The sequence below is a fragment of the Pyxicephalus adspersus genome, chromosome 3 (genome assembly GCF_032062135.1).
Source record: "Pyxicephalus adspersus chromosome 3, UCB_Pads_2.0, whole genome shotgun sequence".
NCBI classification, from domain to species: Eukaryota; Metazoa; Chordata; class Amphibia; order Anura; family Pyxicephalidae; genus Pyxicephalus; species Pyxicephalus adspersus.
The window spans coordinates 1291660-1318089 of record NC_092860.1 but is presented as its reverse complement, the minus strand read 5'-3'; the positions used below and the strand labels follow the sequence as shown (position 1 = coordinate 1318089).

Below are 26430 nucleotides of genomic sequence, written 5' to 3'. Positions count from 1 at the left end.
TGTTCCCCTACACACTGGATGCTATACCTGTTTTACAAAGATCTATACATTCTAAGACCAGTCCGTACCATTTTCTTTCCAGTTTAACGTTTCTTCTGCAGGCTTTAGACGTACATCAATGTCCTTCAGCTGTCCCTCTACCAGGGGGAACTCCACCTCCAGGATGGTGCTGATCACCTTGTTGTACCAGTTGGCAGTGAGCTCCAGGTTGGCAGAATATTGTCTGTAGGACTCTTTTGATGAGAAGATGTTTTCGGCTTCTCTAGGAATGGTCTCCATGCGGAGTGTTCGGAGATATTTCACTTCGCGGAGCACAGAAACCAGCTGTAACAGAACCAATAACCAATATTTATTCATCTGACAATACCTTGTTATAAGAAGAACATTTTAGTATAAACCCAAACTAAACTCCCAAAAACAAATACATCATTTTTGGGAGCTTATCAGTCATTCGATGCTGTGGCTGCATTAGGTTTTCACATCTCACTTCAGTGATCTATCATATTGGTAGCTTGGAAGGAAGATATTGTTTGTGATTTCAGTTCAATTTCATAGGCAGTGACAAGGACATAAAAAAAGAAAATGTGTCAGAGAAACACAAAAGAATAAATTGATACTGTAGTGTTTGCTCTCCTGGGGCACATATTTCACTATATGGATGATGCTCTAGAGGTGAATTTGTGGCAAAGCTGCTGACAAGTTGACCGCGTGACCAAAAGTTTGTGAATACCTGACCACCACATCGATGATGTGCGCTTGGTAAAAATTACAATGCAAAGTCAAGTGCAACACATCAAGAACAAAGCTTTGCAATCTTCATTAACAAACATTAGCATAAAAAATTAAATTGCAGACAATTCTGCTCTCTCACCCTTGTGGTCACAGTTTGGTGAAGATTATTTTCTGTTCTCCCATGACTGTGCCCCGGGGTACAAAGCCAGCTCCATAAAGACATGGGGTCACCAGTTTGGTGTGGAGGAAGTCGAGTGTCCTGCACAGAGCCCTGACCTCAACCCTACTAAACACCTTTGGGATGAATTGGAATGGTGAGCCAGGTCTTCTTACATGACCATCACACCTTTCTATATGGCCAGATGTATAGAGGACACGTCTCCAAACTATGGGGTTCAGGTGTCCCCAGTGAGGGGTCTTGGTAATCCTCCCTCACAAAAATACATTGCAGGCAATGGTAATCTTCCAGCCTTGTGGTCACAGTTTGGTGAAGAGTCTTTTCGGTTCCCCCCATGACTGTGCCCTGGGGTACAAAGCCAGCTCCAAAAAGACATTGGGTCACCAGTATGGTGTGGAGGAACTCAAGTGTCCTGCAGAGAGCCCTGAAATCATCCTACTAAACACCTTTGGGATGAATTGGAATGGTGAGCCAGGTCTTCTCATCCAACATCAGCACCTGACCTCACCAATAGGAGGCAAATCCCCACCATCAGTATCTGACCTCACCAATAGGGGGCAAATTCCCACCATCAGTACCTGACCTTACCAATAGGGGCAAATCCCCACCATCAGTACCTGACCTCACCAATGGGGGCAAATCTTCATCATCAGTACCTGACTTCCCCAATGGGTGCAAATCCCCACCATTAGTACTTGACCTTACAAATGCCATTTTGACTGTATGGGTACAAATGAACAAGACACATTCTAAAATCTAATGGAAAGCTTCCATTAAAGCCACAAGTGGGGCTTGGACAACTCTCCATGATTATGACACATGGTTCTAGAATGGATGTCCAACAAGGGTATCTAGGTGTGATGGTTAGGTGTGCACAAGCTTCTGATTGGGTAATAGCAAAAGTCAATGTGCCAGAAAATTAGCTGCCATTAAGTGTAAATTGTCAATCTCACCTCCATCGTCTGAATGGATCAAATCTAATCAAGCATTAGCGGGCTAAAATCGCATATACATTAATGGGAAAAGTACGAACATCCCATGGAATCATTAACTTTTTCAGCAAAATTGGCAAATATAAGATCTTTATTCAAGCCTTGTTTAGCCTACAGATACAGTAAAGGGGAGAATTAGCCTTTCCAATTGTTTATTCAATGAAAATATCAATAAGTGTAATCTTGTACAATGGAGAAGTAAGTAATGATCTGGAATTGCCCCATTCAGAAGGAATTACTTGTGAGTACTCCATGCAGAATTCCTTTCATTGCAAAATATTTGTGGGATTCCTCCCATGTAAAGTCTTATCTAAGTGATGTGTTGTAAGAAAGAAATTTCTATCAGTCTGATAGAACCTGCGAATGGTTTGAAAAATTCTAAAGAGACGGCTTATTCTAATTGTGTCCAGTATTGTCACAATCACTTTGTTCCAATATTGGAAGATAATGAAATATAAGGAACAGGGGTGTGGGCGCCCATTCTGTATTATTGTTATTATTACACAGTATTTATATAGCGCCAACATATTATGCAGCGCTGTACAAAGTCCATAGTCATATCACTAGCTGTCCCTAAAGGAGCTCACAATCTAACGTCCCTACCAAAGTCATATGTCATTACCACAGTCTACAGTCAATGTTGGGGGGAAGCCAATTATGCATATTTTTGGAATGTGAGAGGAAACCTACACAAACGCAGGGAGAACCTGCAAACTCCATGCAGATAGTGTCCTGGTCAAGATTCAAACCTGGGACCCAGCGCTGCAAAGGGGAGTGTGCTAACCACTGAGCCATTGTGCAACATGGGCAGAGTATAAGGAAGGGGCACTGGTGTGGGAGTGGTAGGGGATGGGGCAATTGGCTTGGCAGTCAGCACCGGCACAACCAACCTATAATAGAGTCTCAGAGACTGCAAAATTTTTGACACCCCTGAGTTTTCCCAATGATGGTGCTGCTTATCCCTTCCATTTGCTGTTCAAAGCCCAACAACTCAAACCACCTCCTTCCCCTTTACCACGCAATTTAAAGGAGATCATCTAAAGCTCTGATGGTTTAGGAGGTCTCCTTTATGAATTTCTGCTATGATACTTTCTTATAATTTTAGACTTTTTAAGATCTCTGCTCTGAGGTCGGTATGACCCGTTTCACCTGTCCTAGGCATCCTCCAGGGAGACTGTATGTGCTAGATTGTGTCACAGATTGGGGTTATAATTTACTTTACAACAAGCAGGGATGTTTCAAGGTCTATATCAGTGGTACAAAGAGAATGGTTGCTTTTTAATCAAAGATTTGGGGTGCTTGGTGGAGCAGCTAAAGCAGACTAACAACTGAGGTTGCTGGATTTGCTTGACAGCCAAATCCAGCAGCCACTGAAAAGTCCTCGCTTGTTGTAAGAGGAATTATAACCCCAAATCTGGGACACAATTTAGCACAAACAGTCCCTTATTACCCTGAGGAAGCCCAGGAAATGCGAAACGCGTGGGGGTATCGAGACAGTTATCCTGCCTACAAGCGTCCATATTTATGGTACCCCTAGGTGGGATTATGGACTTTTTGATAAGGAGAATTTTTGGCCCCACAAATGCCGACTATTGGAATTCTGCATCTGCATTGATCTGGAGATGTAATTAAGAATTTCCATTCCTGTGCTCAGAGCCCAATTAACAAGAAGCTCTTATTTTATGTCTTTGACTTCACATACGTCTCTGGAGACAGTCCGGGCCTTTGTAGCCTTCCAATTAAAGCTGATAAACTGCTCTTTGTGGTCAGACGCTGGAAGAGAGCCTGTGTGTGCCGGAGCCATGTACACCAAACATGCCTGCTGTGTGTACCCCGACATCTCTGCAAAGAACATTGATGTGCAGAAGTTTGGGCTATAAAGATACCAAGAACATGACAGCCATTGCTTTATCATGTTTTGGGTGACACACGTGTCCAACCTGACCTCAGAAAATGTGCATGTAAAGTCTCCGCACTGAATGGTCAGGCGTGTCTGTGTGTGTTTCCTGGGCCATACAAAGCTGATCATAGGATTGATTCCTGATAATGGGTATTAATAGCCCTTCATCTAGCTCTCAGGTTGGGGAGGGTAGGGGGGTCACATTGCTCTTCAGTCTCTAAAAGGCCGATCATGTTACTGATTCCTGGTAATGTTCCTCAGTCGCCCCGCTGTCAGAGCATTCAGGGGTGATATGAATATGGGGGGTATACACTGCTCTTCACTTTGTTCAAAACTGATCATACTATCGATTCCAGATAATGTGAAGTAAGGGCCCCCTACTATCAGAGATGTTCTACACTTGTGTGTATGTTAGTGGAGGAGGGTTCGCACTGCTCTGTAAACTAAAGTGGAACTCAAGCCATTAAATTTTTCTTGGTTTTGTAAAGATCTGTGTCCCTGCTGGGAAAATTGATAATATTGTTTCTTTATAACACTTGCTATCTGCATAACTACACGGGATGTGATAGGAACTCTCCCCAACAGGTACACAGATATCCCCTCTAGAGTTCAAACCCCAACATCTTCAAGTGCTGCAGAATCTTTACATCTGACACACTTTAGGACCCCCACTGCACTCAGTGGTTCCTCCTATTGATCCCTAAATTGCCTTCTGTAGTGACCCAGAAGCTGGGACAACAATGCTCTTGGGTGCAGCTATCCAAGACCTTGAGCTGTAAACTAGCCACTCTTAGAGAGGGGGGATTCAGGGTCTTCTTTTGCAGGGAACTTTCAGTTAGAGTTGCATGAACACCTCAGCATGCATTTAAAAGAAACTTGTGAGGAAAAGAGTGGAAGTGTTAAAATGCCGAAAAAATGTAGTTTGTCTCCTCCATAAAAAAAAGCTTCCTGCTTGCAATTTAAAAAAAAAAGTAGTAAACTTCAGTGCTGCTTGAAGAAAAGCAGCACGGTGGCTCAGAGGTTAGCACTCCAACCTTTTCAGCGCTATGCCCCAGGTTCGAATCTCGGCCAGGAGAATTCTGCATGGAGTTAGCAGGGTCTCCCCTTGTTTGCGTGAGTTACCTATGGCTACTCCAGTTTCCTTTCACATTCCAAAAACATGCAGTTAGGTTAATTGGTTACCGCCTAAAATTGACCTTAGACTGTAATAATGATATATGTCTGAGGTAGGGACATTAGATTGTGAGCTCCTTTGAAGGACAGCTAGTGACGTGACTGTGGACTTTGTACAGCGCTGCCTAATATGATGGCATTATATAAATACTGTGTAAAATGAATATTAAAATTATAGATCTTACTTGTCGAGCAGAGCCATCATCTCCTCATACTTCATCATCATTCTTTTCCCTTCAACGGACTCCATGCACCTGCAAAAAGAAAGTTCATCCTTAATTATATCAACTCAGAGTGCACCACTACCGACACTACCAATGGACAAATCAAGTAAAACTTTGCTAAATATTGCTGAAATGGCTTTGTGGAACACTGCATGTGGTGACACAACATCTGACACTCCACAAGGAGGAAGGAAGAGTGGATACTTAAATCTAAGAAAATTGATAATTCTTTTCTAAATAACCTTTATTATTTATTAAGTAAGTCTTCGCTATCTATTTCTCCTGATGTCACTGGGAAAGGAAGTGATGGCAAATTTGAAATATTGCAATTGTCTCCAAATCAGGAAATGAGGTGAAATCTTCCAATGAAGGTAAATGTTCTGGTGACAACTGTCTAAATGGGGGGTTTTCTCTCACTTCGAAGAGATTTATTTTCAATTCCTGTTGTGTGTCTGAAATAGAAAGTGAAGGGAGCTCTCCCCAATAGGCAAAAAAACTGACATATTTAACACTGTCACAGTTACATAGTTATTCGGGTTGAAAAAAGTCCATCAAGTTCATCCACTAGGGAAATAAACATCCAGATATAAACCCTATGGACACAGATAATCCTGAGGAAGGCAAAAAACGATCCTGGTACAATTTGCTCCAATGGGAAAAAAAATCCTTCCTGATTCCATGAGGATATCAGATGTTCCCTGGATCTACAGCCTCTGTTATCTTTACTTTATAATCCCCAGGTATGGGCAAATGGGCAAATGCAATGCAATACATTTTGACATGTCAAAGAAACAGCAAAAACACACACTAAAGTTTAAAGGGGCCTATAAAGTTGTCCCTCCTACAGGTGGGGTAATCATTGCAGATCTAAATGTCCAACCTGCTGATAATTTCAGGTTTGATACCAAGGCTGCTCATGTAGAATTACAGTCCATGGAGACATTTATATGACATCTGCTACATGATTATATATGTCTTTCCTCCAGGAAGTGTTACATACCCTAAAGGTGTGCTCCAGGCCCGAGGTGTCACCGAATGCTAGACAGAACAGGGTGCCCAAACGTCTGTCCATGTCCTGCACACTCAGCTGGAAATCTGAGACGTCTTTTTCAAACTCCTAATGATGAGAAACAATGGGGTCAGTAAGAGAATAAAATACAAAACTTTTCAGATCTGAACTTGACCACAATGTCCAGCAGCTGCTATAGTGGACTATATGTCCGATCTGCACAATATGGACATTCCCCATGTTTGTTCACCTTAGGAACCTTGTAAGGGGAACAAGATCACCATTGGACATGGATAGATGAAGTCTCCTTTCAACAGGTGACAAGGATTAGGGATGAGAAATCTAAACCATGTCCATTGCTTAGTCCTGGAACCCAATATAGACTTCTCAACTTTACAACGCCATATCCAATAATAATTTTATCATTCCATGACACCATATCCAAGTTTACCTCCGTCTGGGTAGACAGGTTCCTGCCACTTTCTTTAATAACCAGTGCTTGTTACAGAATGAACTTTAGGTTTTTGTTCCAATTTTCCTCGCCAGCCTCCTATTTTTAAATTTTTTTGCCCTGCCCACCTTGACCCTCCCTTACCTTTCATTTTTTCTTCCCTGTCCCTGTTCTTTCCCCTCTTTCTTTGTATTATGAACGATTGTTACTGTTTGATCGTTTGCTTTGTTAAACGCAATAAACATATTTTTTATTCTTATTATTAATTAATATTATTTATTATTATTTATATAGCGTAAACATATTACACAGCGCTGTACAATAAATATGGGTTGGAAATGACAGACTAATACAGGCAGTGACACAGGAGGAGGAGGAGACCCTGCCGCGAAGAGCTTACAATCTAGGAGGTGGGGGAAGTATCACACATTAGGAGGGGAGATATGTAGTAGTGGGTAAGTAGTGAGGGTTTAGGAGACAGAAGAAGATGGATAGGTGAGTTTTAAAACATGGGTTTTGAGGGATCTTTTAATTTATATATTTTTGTTCTTCAAAAAAAAGATGTGGGGAAATGTTAAGGTGGTAACGATGGAAAAGAATAGGCAGACTGTTTGTTAGCTTTGAGGAGGTGTATTCTTTGGCTTGCTTTTCCTTGGTTTAAAGGTTTTGGACTTTCTTTCTCCTCTCTCTTGGGTTATGATGCCCCAATAGGTTCCAGAATGCTTGAAAATTACCCGAAGCCACTGAAACTCTGACTTTATTTCTATTTAAGAATAATCCTAAATTCAGAGCCTTCGATTCAGTTCTTTTTAGAAAGAAGTAAAAATCTTCTCACTGACTCAATTATGAACTAACTGCCCAACCTTAGTGTTTGATGGAACTGTTTCACAGATCTGATCATACCGAGTCATTATTAATAATATTATTATTAACTGGCCGAGCTACACAGCCTGGCGGGGGTCTGGATCACAAGTCGGGGTAATCTGAATTACAAATAGTTTTTATAGATCCTATGCATGTACTCGAAATGGGGATTTAGGAGAATTTGGTTTAAGGTTAACGGAACTTTTGTATAAAAGACCTATATGGGTACTGACCAACTCCAGTCCTTGAGGGCCAGAATCTGTGCACATTTTTAGTAAGGGTCAGAAAATGACTTTGCTCATGAAAACCCCGGCCAGTATGTGACCCTCAAGAACAAGGGTTGGACACCTCTGCCCTATAACTTACCCCCCCCCACCCAAAGTCCTACTCCCCTGTTTTTGATCTGGGCAGATCCCTGCTGGGAGTCATAAAATCTCCCCAACTGGGGCAGCTTATTGTCCTGCTAATGTGCAGACAAATCCCAGTCATTTATTTGGAGATGCCATTCGTTGAAGAGAGGAATGAAGATTTCTCTGTGCAGGTGCAGAAGAAGTTGCCCATTGGCAGTGGTGGCTGGACGGCACCCAACGGAGATCAGCAAGGAGTTGTGACTGGTGACTATAAGACTAAGTGTACAAATATATAATAAATATATAATACCCCTAATAATGTTATAATAACGTTACGGATCCTTCTCTTGCCCTTAAAGGAAAGGGAAGGGTGATGCAGAGAGGTTCCATCATGGACCATGAGCCCCACCATTCACCATCATAGGGATTGTGTCCCGATGTCCCATTAGTCATGTGATCAGACCTGTCATTTTTATTCCCACCTTGTTCTCCATGTCCAGGCAGTCGTAGGTCCTCTCTGAGAACACTTTGTAGGTTTCCTGAAATTCCACGTACATATCCGCCACGGTCTGGCTCAAAACATTCCCCTTATTCCCTCCAAACTCGATTTTCTCTAGTTTCATCATATCCAGTGCTGTAAGCAACAAATTCTATGGAGACAAAACAACAATTAGAACGATTAGAGTGGAAAAAATACAGAGGTGAGAGGACATCATTGTTACGTGCAGGAAGGACATAAATTCTATAAAACCATGAGAACAATTGGACCGTCTTCCTGATGGTGACAATGACAGACTATGCCTGAGCAATGGGTAACATCATAACACTTTTGAGCAATTGCAAAAGCTGTCCCCTGCAGTATCCCTTCATTGCCAATAGATGTCCCCAGTGTTCATGGTTGAATAAACTCCGCACCATTCTACCCCCAAGACTGAGGACATACTGTGAGTGCAGAATGCCATTGACACACCAAAGAAGTGTCCCCACAACACCCTGCACTCCCTGCATGATGATACAAAATGATTGATGTCCCCAGGCCATTAAGTAGACCGTACCTGAGCAAAGTGTCACATCAAAACAGAAAGTACCTCAGACTTCTCATATTTTTCCTGCACAGGAAATATACAATAAATGGCTAAAAGGTTGCTGCGTAGTAATCTGCCTTGCTAGGTTTTTGCCTGTGTGGCCTGTCTCCCAGTCTGGGCCAGCTGATCACATACCTGGGTTTGCCCTCAGATACATCTCCCTCTTTGTTTTCTGATATCTGCGGAAAGTCCAGAGGACAGGAAAGGGTTATGGGAGAGAGACGAAAGATCGATAAAGTTTTGTATTCCACCGGTGTTCCAGCGAGGGAGCAGAATGTTCCCGCTAACACTTTCCATTATTTTAACTGCAAGAAGAGACTCACTCCCGCTACTGACAGGCAGCAGAACGAGGGAGGAAAGGGAATAAAACAAAACACTAACTGGAAACGTACTGAACCATTACTCTGCAATATGAAACACATTTAAAGTGAACCACTCACAAAGCCAAACAGCTCAACTTGTGATAAGAAAAGTAATAAGAAGAGATTATTCGTATTCAAACCCTGAGTTATAATGAATATTCTGGAGATATTGGCAGCTGGAGTCAAAAAACTTCTCTAAAACATGATTGGCCATGCCAACTCCAGAGCCTTCTCATTCCTTCATCAAGCTGCCCATTATATCCAGGGACCAATGGGGAGGCTCAGATAGCAGAGGAGGGAGGGGAAAGCTAAACTTTAAAGAAAAAGCAAGATTGGGATAAAACTTTAGCTGCATGATTTTTGGATTTGTTTAAGTTTTGCTCAATGTAAATCACCAAGATCTATGACAGGTTCACTTTACAAGTCTACCCAAAACTGGCATAAGATAAACCACCTAATGGGATCAGGCCAATGGCAGGTGCTTTTCATGCAGGGATCATCCTGCCGCCCCCATGTGACTAAATGATCACAATTTTGGTCAATGGCTTAAAAATTCTGATTTCAGGTAAGTAAATTCTAGCTCATATCAAAAAGCCCAAAAGAAGAAATAAAATCTAAAAGCAGCTGTGCAATACTTGATGGAGCTGTCCCCTGCAGTACCACTTCTTTGCCAGAAGATGTCCTCACTCTTCAAGGTTAAATAAACTCAACATGCTTCAACTCCCGTGACTGAGGACACACTGTGAGTGCAGATTAACTTGGGCAGACCAAAGTGGGGTCACCAGAACGCCCTGCACTCACAATGTAATGATTCAAAGTGGAACAGGATCCAGAAGATTTTGGGGAAGGATAATCATTTACTCTAGATATGAAATATATTTTGTGTTGGTTTTCCCACCATTTCCCTTTTTCCCAGTTGTTACAGAAGGAAAAACTGATCATTGAGCAATTCTTGACCCCCACCGTGTAGACAGGACCTCTTGGACTCTGGAGAGACTCTCCTCTACCTCCCCCTTCAGCAGGTCTTCTGGGTTCAGGTAAACTCGTGCCTACAATGAACGACAAACAAAGAATAAATGAAATCCGATTTTTGGGCTATTTTATCTCTTTATAAATCCAATATATTAACATCTATAAGCAGCCATAAAATTTATTGCATGGCTAAAAGTCTGTGGACATCCAACCAATCACAATCAGATGAGCTTTTTGGATTATTATAACACTATGGCCACAATATGGAGATGCCAACCCTTCTCCCCATGGTCAATAATATGGTGTTGCCCACTCCCCCGTGGCCATTATTATGGAGTTGCCCAGTCCCCATGGCCATCTATTTATATGGTGCTGCCCACTTCCCCTTTTGCATTTATATAGAGTTGCCCACCCCTCCCATGGTCATTAATAAGGAGTTGCCCACCGACTGCAGCATTTTACCAGCTGATGTCGGCCCGGTGTCTGGACCCTCTGCTGGCCCTCATCCAGCCTCAACCCCTGCGCCCAATAATAATAGACCTCACAATGCTCTCAATAAAATACATCCACCGTCTCCAACATCAGATCCTATATTATTATTACACAGTATTTAGATAGCGCCAACATATTATGCAGCGCTGTAAAAAGTACAAAGTCATGTCCCTAGCTGTCCCTCAAAGGAGCTTACAATCTAATTTCCCTACCATAGTCATATGTCATTATTAAAGTCTAACGTTATTTTAAGACAGTTCCTATCCCTTTCTTCCATAATCTTTAATGATAGAAAAGTCAGTTTACAACCTGCAGCATTCATTAAAATAACCCCAGAGGAACCTCCTTGTTCAGGTAGATATGGTTATAGGGTGACAACACTCTGTGTCCTAGTTGTGTTGTCACCGTCACTTGGGCTTCTGCTCAAGACTACAAGCAGCCTTAACCTTAAACACATTAAGCAGACATGGCCCAGTGTTGTCACCATTGGTAAAACCCAATGTTAAAGGGGTAATCCATCCATCTCAGACGGGTCTCACCATGTGGCAGATTCAGCCTGAGGATCCACCCACATCCAATATATAACTATTGGGTGGACAGATTTTGTATATCATCCATCTGCAAAGGTTCTACCAAAGGTTTTCCCATCTCACCATTCTATTATTCTAAGTGTGTTTTATCTGACTTCCAACATATCAATAAAGCTTCTTCTAAGAGAATCTGCATAAAACACCGATCGATGGATCTATAAAGCAGACCGCAAGGCTGCACTTCAGCTCCTGCTGGGTAGGAAGACGGTTTATTTCTGTGACTCCCAAACCAGCAGCTTGTCTGGTGATAAATATCAAAGCTTTATCATGCAGCAGATAGGAATTTCTCCCATAGAACCCGGAGAATAATTGTCCCTCTATATCAGACCAATATGGCGGCACCGCCAATCACTCCCTACTTATCACACAATACACACTGGTGACACTTACTTCTTGTCGCTTTCATATTCAATGTCCTCCACCTTCTCTGAGCCGGACGGGAGGGGGAGCAGAGTCTTCCCGCGTACCTGGCCAACCATAACGGAGATATTGCTTTTCAGGGAGCTCACATGACGCAAAACATCCTGAGACAGCACCTGGGGCCAATTCTGCTGGTTTTTAGGATTCGATAAAATTGGGGCCACAACCTGTGAAGGGTAAAAAAATCATTATATGGACTCTGCTCCTTCCTCTATAACTCTCCTCTCCTGAAATACTCTGCTACGATGATATGTTTAATGGATCTTGCATAAATTAGCCATATATTCAGAATATTTTCTATTCATGAGATGACCCAAATACATGATATATGCTCTCAGGATAGATGGACGGCTCAAAAGAAACCAATGCACAGCTGCACCGCCCCATTCCCCAGCATGGTGACAATTCGTCCAATTTGTTAACTTTAAAAGTTTGTGCAGGAAAGAAAAAATCCCGCAAAACCCCCAAATTCAAAGCTGGAGCGACGCTGCCACCTGGTGGCCCAGTGAGCACATATCAGACCTCATCCATTGCCATGTGTTTTGTTTTCTGAGGCTACAAGGGGTCATGCCAACACACATTGCACTGGCACAGTCACCCGGCATGGTCACATGGCGGGGTCACCCATTGTCACTATCAATAGGCCAGAGCAGAGCAATGATGAGCAGCCATTGCTAGCAGGAATGTGCAGGTAGACATGAAGTAGCAGAAAAAGCCAGAGGAGATCAGCAGCACTGATTGGGTTCACTATTGTCACCATCAGGTAGTCAGCTTAGAGTAATGACATACAGCTGACACTGGAAGGAGTTCGGGTAGGGAAGTGGATGGCAGAGGCTGCAGGTCCACCTTTGCATCCATTTGAGGTTTGCAGACATGTTCATTATTGGATGGAAGGTTTGCACCCCTGCCAGGTTTTTATTGCTGTCCCCCCTTCCTGCTTCATACAAACTTATAGAATGTTAGCCTCTATGTACACAATTCTGGGTGAACGTAAGGTGAATGTGTGCACAGTGCAGACCCCTCATTGGCATATAATGGTGGCACTGTGGTCAGGGAGGTAACCAGTGTTGCACAGTGTCAGTTCGGGGAGGGGGGGGTCACAGTGCTGGGTTTCTGTGTTCTGTTCTCAGCAGGGGATCCGATGGGGACAATGCACGGTCACCATCACCACAGCAACACCAAACACAAAACTTTCTGCCATTCATTCCTTGTGGTCAGCCTCCAGCTATTCACATGGATCCAGCAAACCAACAAACATTTCTGTTGCTGGGGAAATCTATGAAAGGGCCCCAGGGCCCTGGGGAAGAGCAAGACAACCTAAATTATTGTGAGATAAAACAAAATACAAAGTTATTGTTCACATATTGCATGGTATGAAGCACTGATATGGTGCCAATCAATCTAATTTAATTTTTCAGCACACTCCATGACAACTAGGGGGCGCTATGGTTCAATATAGCTCCGAATTATGTCAGGTTAACCAATCATTTTTTACAGTCCCCAAAATGTGGGCGTGGCAGAGGCGTGTCATTTGCATTTATACTTTAAGTTAAAGTTCCTCTTCTCCAAAAGTTAGAAGATTTTTGCAGGATGAATGTACATTCACCTAAATGTGATAAATGGGCCCTAGGAGGTGTCAGAAACTTCTGGGAAAGCAACAGAGATAAAGCACGGCATTCTGGGATTATTCTGGCCAGCGCCTTGTTTATGAGACTTTGATTGGTTAGTAGATGATAGCCCATTGCCCCCATTCATTCTCTCCCCGGGTGGGCCTGTCGCACAGTTGTAGCACCAGAACCAACTACCTGTCCATGTGACCACCCCAAGCAAGGTAGGTCCATTCTGAACCCCATTGAGCAGCCATTCATTAATGACATCCTTTGCATCAGACTGGTTGGTTGGCTGCCAGGTATCGGCCCCTTTCTGTATGATTCATTGTGATTGGCTAGAGAAGCTTCCACCAATGGATATCTCCAGCAATGTGACCCAAGAGCTGCCATACTTCTGCCATACTGAGAATCTGTATGCCGGTGCTGATCTAAGCCCTGGGGGGTAGCTTGGGGTCACCATGAATAACAGGGGAGTTTGGCTGCAAATGTCAGAGAGGATATAAGGAGGAGAGGGGTCCCAGGCAGCTTCCCCCCATTTATATGACCCTATTGTATTGTCCGATCTGCCATGGCCCCGTTATACACCAATTGCCTACAAGACTAACCTACATGGTCATGTGACACAATGGTGAGCACCTATGCTAGTCCTGATGAAGGTTGTTGGGCCCCTGGATAGGCACCGGGCCCCAAACACCTGCTTTGGTTGCTTTGTGGTTGGTCCATCCAAGACATGGCAGATCAGATGATGTCTTCTCATGTCTACAGGTCCGCCGGCACAGGGCGACCTTCTGATAACCTTGGCGGACCTTTGTCTGGCAGCGAAGGTGTCTGACTCACCGGTTCTGTTTACTTCTTGTATGAATCTGAGCCGGCAAACAATCACCGGGCTGAATACACAGCATTGTGTGGACTTTGTGTGGACTCTGTGTGTGTACATTGTGTGTTCAGCCTTCTGCACCTTCTGACAGCCACAAGGTGAATAATAGTGGTTAGCACTCCAGTCTTTCCAGCCACAGGTCCCAGGTTTGAATCTAGGCCAGGGAACTATCTGCATGGAGTTTGCAGGTTCTCCCCGTGTTTGTGTGGGTTTTCTTCCATATCCCAAAAACATGCAGTTGGGTTAATTCGCTTCCCCCAAAAACTGTGGTAATGACATATGACTATGGGGGGGGACATTAGATTGTGAGCTGCTTTAAGGAACAGCTAGTCACATGACTATGGGCTTTGTGCAGCGCTGAGTAATATGTCGGTGCTATATAAATACTGTGTAATAATAAATAATTACATTGTAGACAATTGTGCTCTCCCAGCCTTGTGGTCACAGTTTGGTGAAGACCCTTTCTGTTCCCCAATGACTGTGCCCCGGGGTACAAAACCAGTGGAGAAACTTTAGTGTCCTGCACAGAGCCCTGACCTCATCCCTACTGAACACTTTTGGGGTGAATTGGAATGGTGAGCCAGGTCTTCTAATCCAACATCAGTACCTGACCTCACCAATAGGGGGCAAATCCCCACCATCAGTACCTGACCTCACCAATAGGGGGCAAATCCCCACCATCAGCACTTGACCTCACCAACAGGGGGCAAATCCCCACCATCAGTACTTGACCCCACCAATAGGGGACAAATCCCCCCATCAGTACCTGACCTCACCAATAGGGGACAAATCCCCCCCATCAGTACCTGACCTCACCAATAGGGGGCAAATATCCACCATTAGTACCTGACCTCACCAATAGGGGCAAATCCCCACCAATAGGGGGAAAATCCCCACCATCAACACCTGACCCCACCAATATGGGCGCATACCCACCATCAGTACCTGACCCCACCAATGAGGGCAAATCCCCACCATCAGTACCTGACCCCTCCAATAGGGGGCAAATCCCCACCATCAGTACCTGACCCCACCAATGAGGGCAAATCCCCACAGTCACCCTTCAAAATGCTGTGGGAAGCCAACTCAAAAGAGTAGATGATCTTAAAGTCTCAAAGGGGCAACCCAATAATATTGGCGAAGGAAGGAAAATAGGGAATAACTTCATATTAATAGACACGGGGGGATTCCTGGTACTGGCCAAGTGGGAGGATTCCATATTATAGCCCTCAAGGAGGCTTATGTGGTTGGGGGGAGTTCAATGTTAATGGCCATGTGGTGTGGTGGCTCCATATTATCGGCCATGGGGGTGGCTCTATATCATTGGCAATGGGGGCGGCTCTATATGATTGGTCATGGGTGGGCATATTAAGGCCAGAGTTATGGACCAGAACATCCAATAAGTTCCCATTGGTGCGATGGTTGGGTGTGCATAGACTCCATATAGCGCCAAGCCTATCATACATAACATGGCAGAGGCATGAATAGATTTGGTCATTAAGAAATGAAGGGAGCAATGTGTGGTACCCAATCACAGACAAGAAGATTTTGGATTGGTTGAGAATGGACTAGGAATGAGATCCGCACTATTGGATAATGCCCTGGGCTGTCTCGTGGCACCAAAAAGTGCAATGTGCTAAAATCCACAGCAGCCAATCACAACTCTTTCACGACTCCTCTGCCATAATTTAATTGGTTGCTGCAACTCCTGACATTTGTCTATCATCGTTTCCTGGCCGTCTTCGTAAATAACCCATTCGGCCTCTGATTTGGGGGGAACTTGAGGCCGCCGCGCTCTGCTGACAACCTGGAACCATTCAAATATCGAATGGACAATTTAACTCCACCGGTGATAGGAAATAATTTATGACGCCACCCAGAAACCTTTTATATCGGAAGATCGTTTGGGCCGGAGCCTAATGAGTGAAATTCAATCCGCTGATTTGTATTAACCTCCCGGCCAGAGGGGTTGTGGCCCTGCAGAGCCTCGGAAAGAGGGAGGAGATTCCCCCGTCATGGGGTGAATGGCAGGGGGTAACTCTAGATGCCCTCATTACCATACCCAGCATTGTTGGGGCTTTTTATTGTAATGAAGTCAGGGATGGAGCTCAGCGCCGGGTGGCTGGCGGGCCATTGTATGAGGATTCAGAGCAGGACGGGTCATGGTAACCGGACCCCAGAGACTCCGAGGAGCCAGAGAGAAGGAAATGTCCTCAAGAGGCTGCGATATTCTGATGGCAGCCATTGGTGAGCTCCTAGGAACTGGCTACCATACTGATCCCAAGGGCTTGAATAGGGGGCAGCAGACCCTCTAGATTTCCCCCCAATTCCCACTACCTTTCCTTTCCCACATTCCTACCTAACCCAACGCCCCCAGCACATTCCCACCTACCTTACCCTGAGAGTTCTGGTCTTTGTACATATTTGCTGATCCATATTCTTCACTGTCCTAAAACATGTCCATTGGTGGCTCTGTATATCAGCCAATCACATATCTCTATGCAGAATGACACCTGAGGACAATGCATTGTTTTCAACCAATCAGGACTCATGGACAAACATTGGACGGCCCTCGAGGATCTTATAATAATAAGGTGATTTTACAGGTTTAAGCTCTGCTTTTGATGGAAAGAGCAAAATGGCTATGGGAAGGAAGGGAATTGTTGGGGTTCTGACCCTTGGACCCCTGAATAAAGGACAGACCCCCCCCCCCATGTATGGGAAGGTATGCAGGGGGAGTGGGGATATTGGGGAAGGATGGCAGCTTCTCTGCTGCAATGATAACCAGGAAAAGAATAAATTCCAGGAATTGGGCAATGGCCGCCACTGGGTAACCCCCATTGTGTATTTTTGGGGGATTTTAGGGAGACCCCTGTTAGTGCTGGAGATAAAAAATGCTCATGATGGGTGACAACGCTTTGTCCTAGTTTCCCATCTCTACTCCTGTGTTGTCACATGAGATATCAAACAGATATTTTACAAAGCAAGCATGGTCCACCGTTGTCACCATCAAGAACCCCCCTCCCCCTATACAATGTCAATGCCTGCAAAGAGGCTGCAGGAGATCCGCAGGAAATAGAACGAAGCACAACTCTGAGATCGGCTCACAGATCATCGACCAGACAATGAGCTGCACTTTAGGAATAACAAAGCAGCTCGGAGGTGCTGAAAACACAAAATGACCTCCGAAACCAACAGAGAAAGACCGGATTTTCTTGCAATAGGAAACGGCAGTTCTTCTGATGGTGGGCACACATAGGCCAATCACAGGACCAATATAGATTGGCTGGATATCAGGAACAGCTATGTGTTATGTGCCACTGGCAACCGCTCGTTCATCCAAGATCAATACAATCAACTCAGAAGGTGAATCAGAGTCAATCAGTCAATCAGTGCAATGCCAGTGGTCATGTGATCACCGCAACCTTATTGTAGGCATCATCATGTGATCAGTTACATGCCAAGGTGGTCATGTGATTAGAGCAACACGATCACCCCAAAGCAGTATGCAGAAATCAACATACTACATGGGGTCTCTATGGAGCCCTGCAGCTGATAACACACAATCCAATCTGATTGAACAATGCTAAATTATAGATATCTACAAAGTGAAATGAGCAGCTGGACCAGATATGAGCCCCATACATGGAACGTCTTCACAATATATAATATGAATCAGAGATTGTACAATCAGATTGTATTATTGATCACCTATACATTGTACAATCAGATATAATTATTGTCTGCCTGTATTATACAATCAGATTGTGTTATAAATCCCCTACAGATTGTACAATCGGATTGTATTATGGATCCCCTGCAGATTGTACAATCGGATTGTATTATGGATCCCCTGCAGATTGTACAATCGGATTGTACTATTGACACTCTCCTATGAATTTCTGATCTGTTGATTCTCAGTCTGACCACACACTCATCAATTTCCAATCTTCTTTCATCCCCCAGAAATAGGATTGCAGGAAATGCAGCCTCCACCACTCCACACTTTCAACCAAACACACACAAAAAAGCGATAACTTTATTACGATTTATCAAAAGATCAAAAATCTGAATTTCCTCACAGATTTCGGGTGAATCCCGTCTCTTCCCATTTAATCCGAATCGCGATTTTACATTTGTAACAGATTTAAATACGAAACAGAAAGTTGATCTGACAATCACATCGGCCAATGTATGGCCGGCCACCAATGGGGAACAGATTCTGACTTCATTACCTGAACCCTGGGGCATGACAGCCAGGCACTCGTCTTGATAATTGTACGCAGAGGGCACCAAAACATACCGATTGCCTGGCTGTGATTGGATGGGGCGGTGCAGGATTGGCAGTAAGTGTGGTCACTTACCTCTTCCACCAGGACGGAGAGCTGATCCAGGGGTGAGTAGGAGAGATCCCCGAACGTCAGGCTGTTCCTGATGGAGTCAGCGCTCAGGGGCCCTGGGTTCTTCTTGACGAATAGCACGGCTTTGTTTTTGATGGACCCGGGGAGGTCCAGCGTAGGGACCAGCAGCCCGGCCGGGTTCAGGGACACCACCAGCGCATGGCACTCCCCCTTCTCCAAAAACTCCTGCAGGGTGGCTTTGTTCTCCTCGCTGGAAACGCATTTCTGCCAGCGGTCGGCTTTCAGTTTCAGCGCCCTCAGCACGTAATCTTCGATAAATTGCAGCCTCTTATCGGTGGGCGCTGCGTCCGCCATCCTGCGCGGGAGCTGAGATTTGCAGCTCTGTGCCCGGCGAGAAAAATAAAAAACGTACAACTGCATTTAAAACGCACAAAACACAACTGCTATGGTGTGAATCTATGTGCGCTATGATAGGAAATGCGTTTTTTATGCGGCAATACAAGCTTTAATCCAAGCGCTGGTGCGCAGGGTTGACATTTGTTCTTGATGCGTCGCATTAACCCGATGCATTTTCAATAAGCATTCCACATTTTATGCTGTTGTTTGCTGCGTCAATGAAAGAAATGCACCACAGCAAAGCGCATTTCGCAGAATTTAAAAAAACGCAGCTATTGCGCTAAAAGTCTCTTCAACTAAATAATGCAATTTTAAAGCAGAGAGCAGTTTTCCTTTTTTTTTCCTCATGAGACTGCAGCGCACCAATTACAACACATATTGCAATTTTTCATGCCTTTACCATTTATTCGATGCAATGTACTTTTTTCAACAACTGCACCTTACCTGCGTCAAGTTGCATTTTTTAATCCCGATATAAACAGCTCCATACGCTATGATAGAAACTTGCTGCAGGTGCTGCCATCATGCGCTTTAGTGAAGTTTAAATGCAATGGTGTGAGTGATCACAAAATGCATCAAAAATTAAAAGGTGACGGATAAAGAACCACAAAGTTTTTGCATTTGGTTTGGTTGTCTCATTTTGCGGAATGCGCATGCTTTATAACCGGCACCAGCACAAACTGCGCTGTTATTGGAGGGTTCAGCCAGGCAGATGCGACATTTCTTTACTGCGTCGTTTCCTCACAGAGGCGACTTCTGCGCTGTATCTGGTTTATCCCTTAACAGCATTGCAATTCTTTTTTTATTGCATGTCAGCATTTGTTGCATGTTGGTTTTTCTTGTTTGCAGTTGTTTATCACTTCTTTAAAATGCAAATTTACTGATTGGATGCAATTTGTATTATGTCTGCCCAGCCCTGTATATAATCTTCTGTCTTCTGTGGAGTTTTTTCTGTAGTGAACATACAGCCGATAATGAATCTGCGGGGTGAATGTGATCAGGAAGTGAATGTGTTCAGTTATTTTTCTTTGTGCTGGCAGTGAAATGACAGAACCGGTCTGGGTTGATTGTCGCTGCAACTTTTATTTCTGTTTTTCACTTCCTTGGCGGTGACTTCTGATTCCAGGGATTCTGCAGCTCCGTCAATGCATAAGGGGGAACCCCGGGGTGCGGAGTGGTCACGGGAAACATCGGAGGACTTACTGTAACTCCAACCCACAGGTAAGTGGCCTTGCAGCACTGAGATTCTGGGTCCTCCTATTAACTCCACCAACTTCATGTGATTGCTCAGTGCTGATAAAAGTGTATGACATTAGATTGTAAGCTCTTATGGCGAGAGTGACTGGTTTGCATCATCTATCAGTGACAGGTCCTCTTTAAAGTGGCTCATAATTTGAGAGATTCCAGGAGAATCGGAATGAAATCTAGAACAGCTGATACACATTAGGAACACACTGACGCCAATATCCATACAAAGCTTTATTAATATGGAATTGCAGAGCTCCCCATAGCAGGGTTGTCCTAAGGATGAGGGTCAGATCACTATTACAAGGGATGACCGGTTTCTTCTTTATTTCTTCCATATGAAGTGGCTGCAATGGCCGCCTTCTGTTCCCCAATCACCTTGTATTTCTTCTTGCAGGAATGGCGTCCTCAGATGTCCGAGATGAGTTGGAGTGTTCCATCTGTCTGAACATCTATACGGATCCGGTCACATTGATCTGTGGACACAACTTCTGCCGTGTCTGTGTGGAGCGGATGCTGGACACACAAGACAGCCTGGGAGTCTATAACTGTCCGGAGTGCCGAGAGGCGTTTCAGGTGCGGCCGGCGCTGAGGAAGAACACGACTTTGAGTAACATAGCGCAGCGCTTCCTCTCGGCTACTCCGCAGCAAAAAGGGAGCCGGATATTATGTACAAACTGCATTCACGCTTCAGTACCGGCCGCCAAAAGCTGTCTGCTGTGTGAATGTTCCTTGTGTGACAACCACCTGAGGGTTCACAGCACATCCCCGGAACACGTCCTCATCGAACCCATCACTTCCTTCAGCAATAGAAAATGCCGCATTCACAAGAAGATCCTGGAGTATTACTGCATGGAGGACGCAGCTTATATCTGCATTTCCTGCCGGCTGGATGGAGAACACAGGAAACACCAAATCAGTCCAATGAAAGAGATTTGTGACAAGAAGAAGATCCAGCTGAAACATGTCCATGCAATGCTATCATCAAAGCAAGAAGTAATTGGGAGAAAAGTCCAGAGATTGGAGGAGCGCAAGAAAAAAGCTGAAGATACGGAAGCCGGGGAAATTCAAAGAATCACGAGATTGTTTCAAGACATCCGGAGAGATCTGGAAGAGTTGGAGAAGAAAGTTCTCAATGAGATTTCCAAGCAGCAGATATCAAAGTCCATCTCACATCTGATCAAGAAGCTGGAGATTGAAAAAGACGAGCTGTCCACAAAGGTGCAGGAGATTGAAAAGCTGCTGAAAATGTCCGATCCTTTCAGCGTTTTACAGGAAGCGGAGTCGCTGAAAGACCTGGACGCCATGAAGGACCACAGAAAGGAAGACGATGAAGTCTGCGATGATCTGGACGTCGCTCGGATCTCCCGGTCGTTATACGGCGCTTTGTCTGATTTTGTAGCTGGAATAAAAATAAGAATTCCTCAGCAGAAGTCAATGGAAGTCTTACTGGACGTGAACACAGCTTGTGAGGACATTGATATATCCGGTGATCTAAAAACCATATCAAGGGCAGAAATAAAACATTATCACCCGCTGAGGTTTCAGTATTATCCACAAGTGCTGAGCAGCGGCTGCTTCTCCTCAGGGCAGCATTCATGGGAGGTGGAAACCAGCGATATTGGGAATTGGAGGATAGGTGTGTCTTACCCCACCATCGATAGGAGCGGGGATCAATCTCAGATTGGAGATAATGAGAAATCTTGGTGTCTCCGGAGATATAATAATAATCTGTATTCTGCAATAAATAACGGAAAAGAAATCTCATTAACCGAGAAGGTCTCCAGTCACCGATTGAAGGTCTTTTTGGATTATGAGCGTGGCCAGGTGTCCTTTTATGAGCTATCTGACCAGATCCGACATCTTTACACCTTCAACGCCACATTCACCGAACCCCTCCATGCCGCCTTCTGTGTGTGGGATGATTGGATGAAGATCACAACATGAACCACAAAGTGTGAACATTGCCATCTTCCCGACAAACGCTATCATCACCGCCATATTTATTCTCGTCCTTTCTCTTGTGGTGATTGTATATTAGTAGCTGCTTAGCTTCCAGCAACATACTCTGATCATTTTTACAATTCTCTCATTTTCCTTATTTAGGGTGAGTTAGGTGGGGACTGACACCCACCAGACATTTCCTGCTGTCCAGGTGACTCCTCGTAACTTTGCCTCTTTGTTATTTGTTTGGACTTTGGAAAAGAAGATGACAACCATCAGGTCTTACATATCAGAATATCAAGAACTCGATCAGCAATTATAGAGATGAATAGAATCTCAGAAAAGCCTATAAATGGCTCAAACATTATGATAGGTAAAGCTGAACTTTTAGAACTTCTGCACTTCTGGGGGCTAAGCCTAGGTGGACCAGACTTGCCATCTTCCCTAGCTCATGCAGGCAGCACCAATCAGCACTGGATCCTGCGAGCCTGGGGGCCCCGTGTCCAGAGGGCCAACCTACAACATTCACATTCCTGCAGAACACCAGAGAAATAGTGCAATGGGTTTGATCTGTGCAGGAGAGAGGAAGGAGTTGCATGCTGCCGGTGTCCTATTGGACCATACCAATTGACCATTTAATAGGTAGGTTTACATTGCAATGTCAATTGATGATATGGAGGGCCAAGCTGCTTCCTAGCCAAGGGCCCCATTCTGCTTCAATCCATCCCAGCTCACAATGAGCCCTCTGCAGCTTTTCTATAAGTCACCTTGAGATGTCAGGTAATTTCCTACAATGCCAGGAGCCTTGTAATGATAGTAAAGGACTCCGCCAACAACGTGCTGTGTATGAACCAAGATAAGGAGTTCTAGCTGCGAGGGATGACGTATATAATATTCCTTGTGCTACGTGTAAACAAGCATTTACCTCCTGCAGGAAGAGGCAGCTGCACTGCATGGATAGTTTGCATGAGCCTGATTAGAATGTGCTGTCTGGTGTCAGCATGCTGCACAGAATGGCCTTTGCTTCCAGTGTTAAATCAGTAGTCTCTCTGCAGAGATCAGACACATCCCCTGCTGAGTCAGACTTAAAGCTCCCCGTTAAACTTTGATGATTGGAGAGCTCTGACACTGAAAAGTTTGTTAGACCTCTGCAGAGAGACCACTCCATCCACACAGAGAGCAAGGATCACTTTTTTTAACAGGCTGGCAATGGACGGGATTTCTTTCCATAAAAATTTTACACATTTGTTTAGAAATAGAATATGCTAAAGGTGAATGTTCTTCTGGTACCCGAAAATTCTCGCAGTAGTACAATTTTTGCAGCGTGTCTTGGCTTCCACACTAAAAAAAATTCTGCAGGACCCTCCCTGGTGTTGGCTATTGGTAAATATTTCTCATCTTACATTAAAAAAAAATTCAATATTGCCAAATGCTGTTTTTTCCTTTCCGATTATCAGCATGGAGTCTCTCGCATACCAAAATGTGACCCTGCAAGGGGAGCAAACATTGGCTGACATGCGTTCCTATTGGGTGACTCTGGAGGCGGGGCTACATCTGTGACTATGATGTCATGGGAATTACTTTATATATAACAACAATGTTACATTTTTATACCATGAAGAAGAGGAGATCATGCAGGCATTTTGTTTTTTTAGATTTGTATGTAATTGAACAGATATATTGTTTGTCAGGCTGGACAGGAAGCAGCTTTTTATTTTTGCTGCAATATTAGAAGCGGAGACAAGGCTGGCATTTTTTTTCTTGAAATGATCATTTAGATTGTAAAATATCTAAGGAAAGAGCAAAGCATTGCATTTTAGTTTAGTATGGTGTAAGCAGATATGAGTGGAGCATTATGAGGGGCAATGTTGGGTGGAGAAGGGGCATTAGCAGCTGCTGCAGATAATTGGCTTTTTATTATTATTATTAAACAGGATTTATATAGCGCCAACATATTACGCAGCGCTGTACATTAAATAGGGCTTTTATGTCTGCACCTGGGAGGAAGATGAAGGCTGCATCACCCAACCTACCACCTCCTGCATGTGTTCTGTATCTAAAGCAAGGTAACCCCGAAGGAAACGATGGAGGTGACCGGCTTCTGGCTGCTGCAGCCTGACCTCCACCACAGTTGTCCGGCCCTTGACTCATGTTCTAGGGGTCTACCAAACTATTCTGAGTTATGAAAATATAAAAGCTTGTCCTACAAAAGTATCCTCAGATCTCTATACCAGGGTTCCTGCAGAGGTTGCTGGGGGTTCCTGGAGCAATGAGCAGTTTGCACCTCTCAGGTCGGACTAAGTGACACCAATGACTTTTTGGGCTATCTCTAAGGTTGAAATTCTTCCCAATGCCCAGCAATGCTAGAGGAATTCTTCCTACTGACACTAATATACTGTGAGCTGTAGATAAAATAATTATAGAAGGAGTTCCTTGCAGACCTGAAAGTATTTTCAAGGGTTCCCCTATGTTAAAAAGATCAGGAAACACTGCTCTACACTACACATGAATATGAAGCCCAATACACTGCAGTTCATAGAAATGTAGATAAAATGTAGCACTGTATAGGACAAGATAGCATTCTAGTTGGAGCCTGGAAATCCTTCTAGGTGCAGTTCTAGCTGGACTGATTCTAAGTACAACAGTGACATCGTGTGGCCGATCTGTATTATTACACCATCAATCCAGAACATTGCTTCATCACTCTGTAACAAACCAAAGTCTGGGATTTCTAAGGAGTGGGAAACCTTTGGTGCAAAATTGGAATGGATTTGCAGGAGATTGGTGGCCTGTGTGTGCAGATTGTGTGTCATTACATGGGACAAAGTTGTAATGTTAAGCAGAGTGTTGGTATACTTTGTACCAGAATCATTAAATTATATCATCAGTATCATTATATATTCTAGCTCGTATGCCCCATTAAGTGTCGGTGAGCTTTAAATAATGTCTCACTAAAACTGGTATTTCTGTTGCGGTAAATTTCAATAATTTGCATTTAAGCGTTTTGCAGACGGTCAAAGCAAATCACGCAAGCAGGAGGATAGGATATCTGAGCAATTAAAAAAAATTAACTATAGGATCTATTTATAAATAATACCACTGTCAGTTCATTGTAAATTCGCCCATAATTGTCATTTACACAGATAGCATTTCCTATTGGGACAGCGGTGTACTTTAACAAGTGGCCACTAGGTGGCAGAACGAGTCATTGCTTTAATAGGAACTGAAACGAGAGATTCGAACAATTCATCTGAAGTTAGCTGAGGATCTCTCATTTCAGTTCCCAATAAAGCAATGACTCGTTCTGCCACCTAGTGGCCACTTGTCAAAGTGCACAGCTGTCCCAATAGGTAATGCTATCTGTATAAACGAAAATTATGGGCGAATTTACAGTGAATTGACAGGGAATTAGTTTTTAAATACCCCCTTTGGGCATACAGGGAGGTTGGCCCCGGGATGGCCCTGATGGTGCAGCTGTATTTGTTGGTTGTGGCAGCTTTACAAATACTGATTTGGTTTTCACAAAACAAGATTCTGAGATCCTTCACCTCCTCACCAGGCCAATGCCAGGACATATATCATGTAGGAATGCTGTAAAACATGCAGAATTGGGCAAAACACCTAAAACACTGGAAGTTACAATGTAATAAGCATATACATTCCTCTGCAGAAGATAGAAAGTGTCTCCGGCACAACAAAGTGCAATATTGTGTGGAATTGTTCCTGCAAAGATTTATCGGAGATGTAGAAGTCACTGACACCAGACCGAGCACATTAAATGTCTTTTAGGTGTTGTGGGAAGATTCGGCTTCCAAGGATTCTATCACAAGATTGTGGGCCAGTATCTATATGGTGGGTCAGCACCGCCTGCAATTTAAAATGGAGAGCTCTGATCTTGTGAGAAGCAATAACAATGGAAACTGGAGATTTAAGCTCCTGTTAAGGCTGCTAAGAGTTGGGCACATTTGTGGGGTGCAGGACCCAAAACTGCTTTCATATCTTGTAGTTGTAGAACTCTGAGAAGTGCGTTGGTGACAGCAAGCAGCATGGTGTACAAACATGTATGGGGTACCCACAGTATGTTGGCCTCATTCCTCCCACCAGGTTGTGTGAATAAGAAACAATTTGGAAAGGCGATAATGATTACCGGGTGGAGTTCTGATGAGGACCTTCTGTGTCCGCAGCTCAGGTCCGCTCCATTGA

At 44.0% G+C, this 26430-nt stretch overlaps 3 protein-coding genes across 3 annotated transcripts in view; 1 reads left to right on the top strand and 2 right to left on the bottom strand.

Annotated features, from left to right (window-relative positions):
* DNAH9 (dynein axonemal heavy chain 9) overlaps positions 1-319 on the bottom strand; it is a gene marked incomplete in the record, with an annotated part of 94979 nt that extends 94660 nt beyond the window's left edge. Inside the window, 1 exon segment of the mRNA XM_072403301.1 lies at positions 69-319. Coding sequence (XP_072259402.1) covers positions 69-279 — 211 coding nt within the window.
* Positions 320-5211: 4892 nt separating this feature from the next.
* Positions 5212-19030, bottom strand: LOC140325353 (dynein beta chain, ciliary-like). The gene is made up of 7 exons (XM_072403179.1): positions 18646-19030; positions 11765-11961; positions 11543-11615; positions 10328-10369; positions 8356-8523; positions 6200-6316; positions 5212-5229 (listed from the first exon to the last, which is right to left on the bottom strand). Exons 1-7 carry the CDS (start codon positions 18994-18996, stop codon positions 5212-5214), a joined length of 966 nt encoding a protein of 321 aa, XP_072259280.1. The 5' UTR covers positions 18997-19030.
* Positions 19031-20092: 1062 nt separating this feature from the next.
* Positions 20093-23657, top strand: LOC140325461 (E3 ubiquitin/ISG15 ligase TRIM25-like). The gene is made up of 2 exons (XM_072403300.1): positions 20093-20259; positions 20681-23657. The coding sequence occupies exon 2, from the start codon at positions 20683-20685 to the stop codon at positions 22228-22230; it is 1548 nt and encodes a 515-aa protein (XP_072259401.1). The 5' UTR covers positions 20093-20259; positions 20681-20682; the 3' UTR covers positions 22231-23657.
* The last annotated feature ends 2773 nt before the right edge of the window (positions 23658-26430 follow it).

Bases quoted from the DNA above. Each gene is read 5' to 3' on its own strand.
- LOC140325353 (XM_072403179.1), bottom strand. From the start codon at position 18,996: ATGGCGGACGCAGCGCCCACCGATAAGAGGCTGCAATTTATCGAAGAT. The intron at 11,962-18,645 runs GTAAGTGACCAC...TACCCTTCACAG, and splicing joins TCTCCGTCCTGGTGGAAGAG to GTTGTGGCCCCAATTTTATC. The intron at 10,370-11,542 runs GTCTGCTTTATA...CGTTCATTGTAG, and splicing joins AGCTGAAGTGCAGCCTTGCG to GCACGAGTTTACCTGAACCC.
- LOC140325461 (XM_072403300.1), top strand. From the start codon at position 20,683: ATGGCGTCCTCAGATGTCCGAGATGAGTTGGAGTGTTCCATCTGTCTG.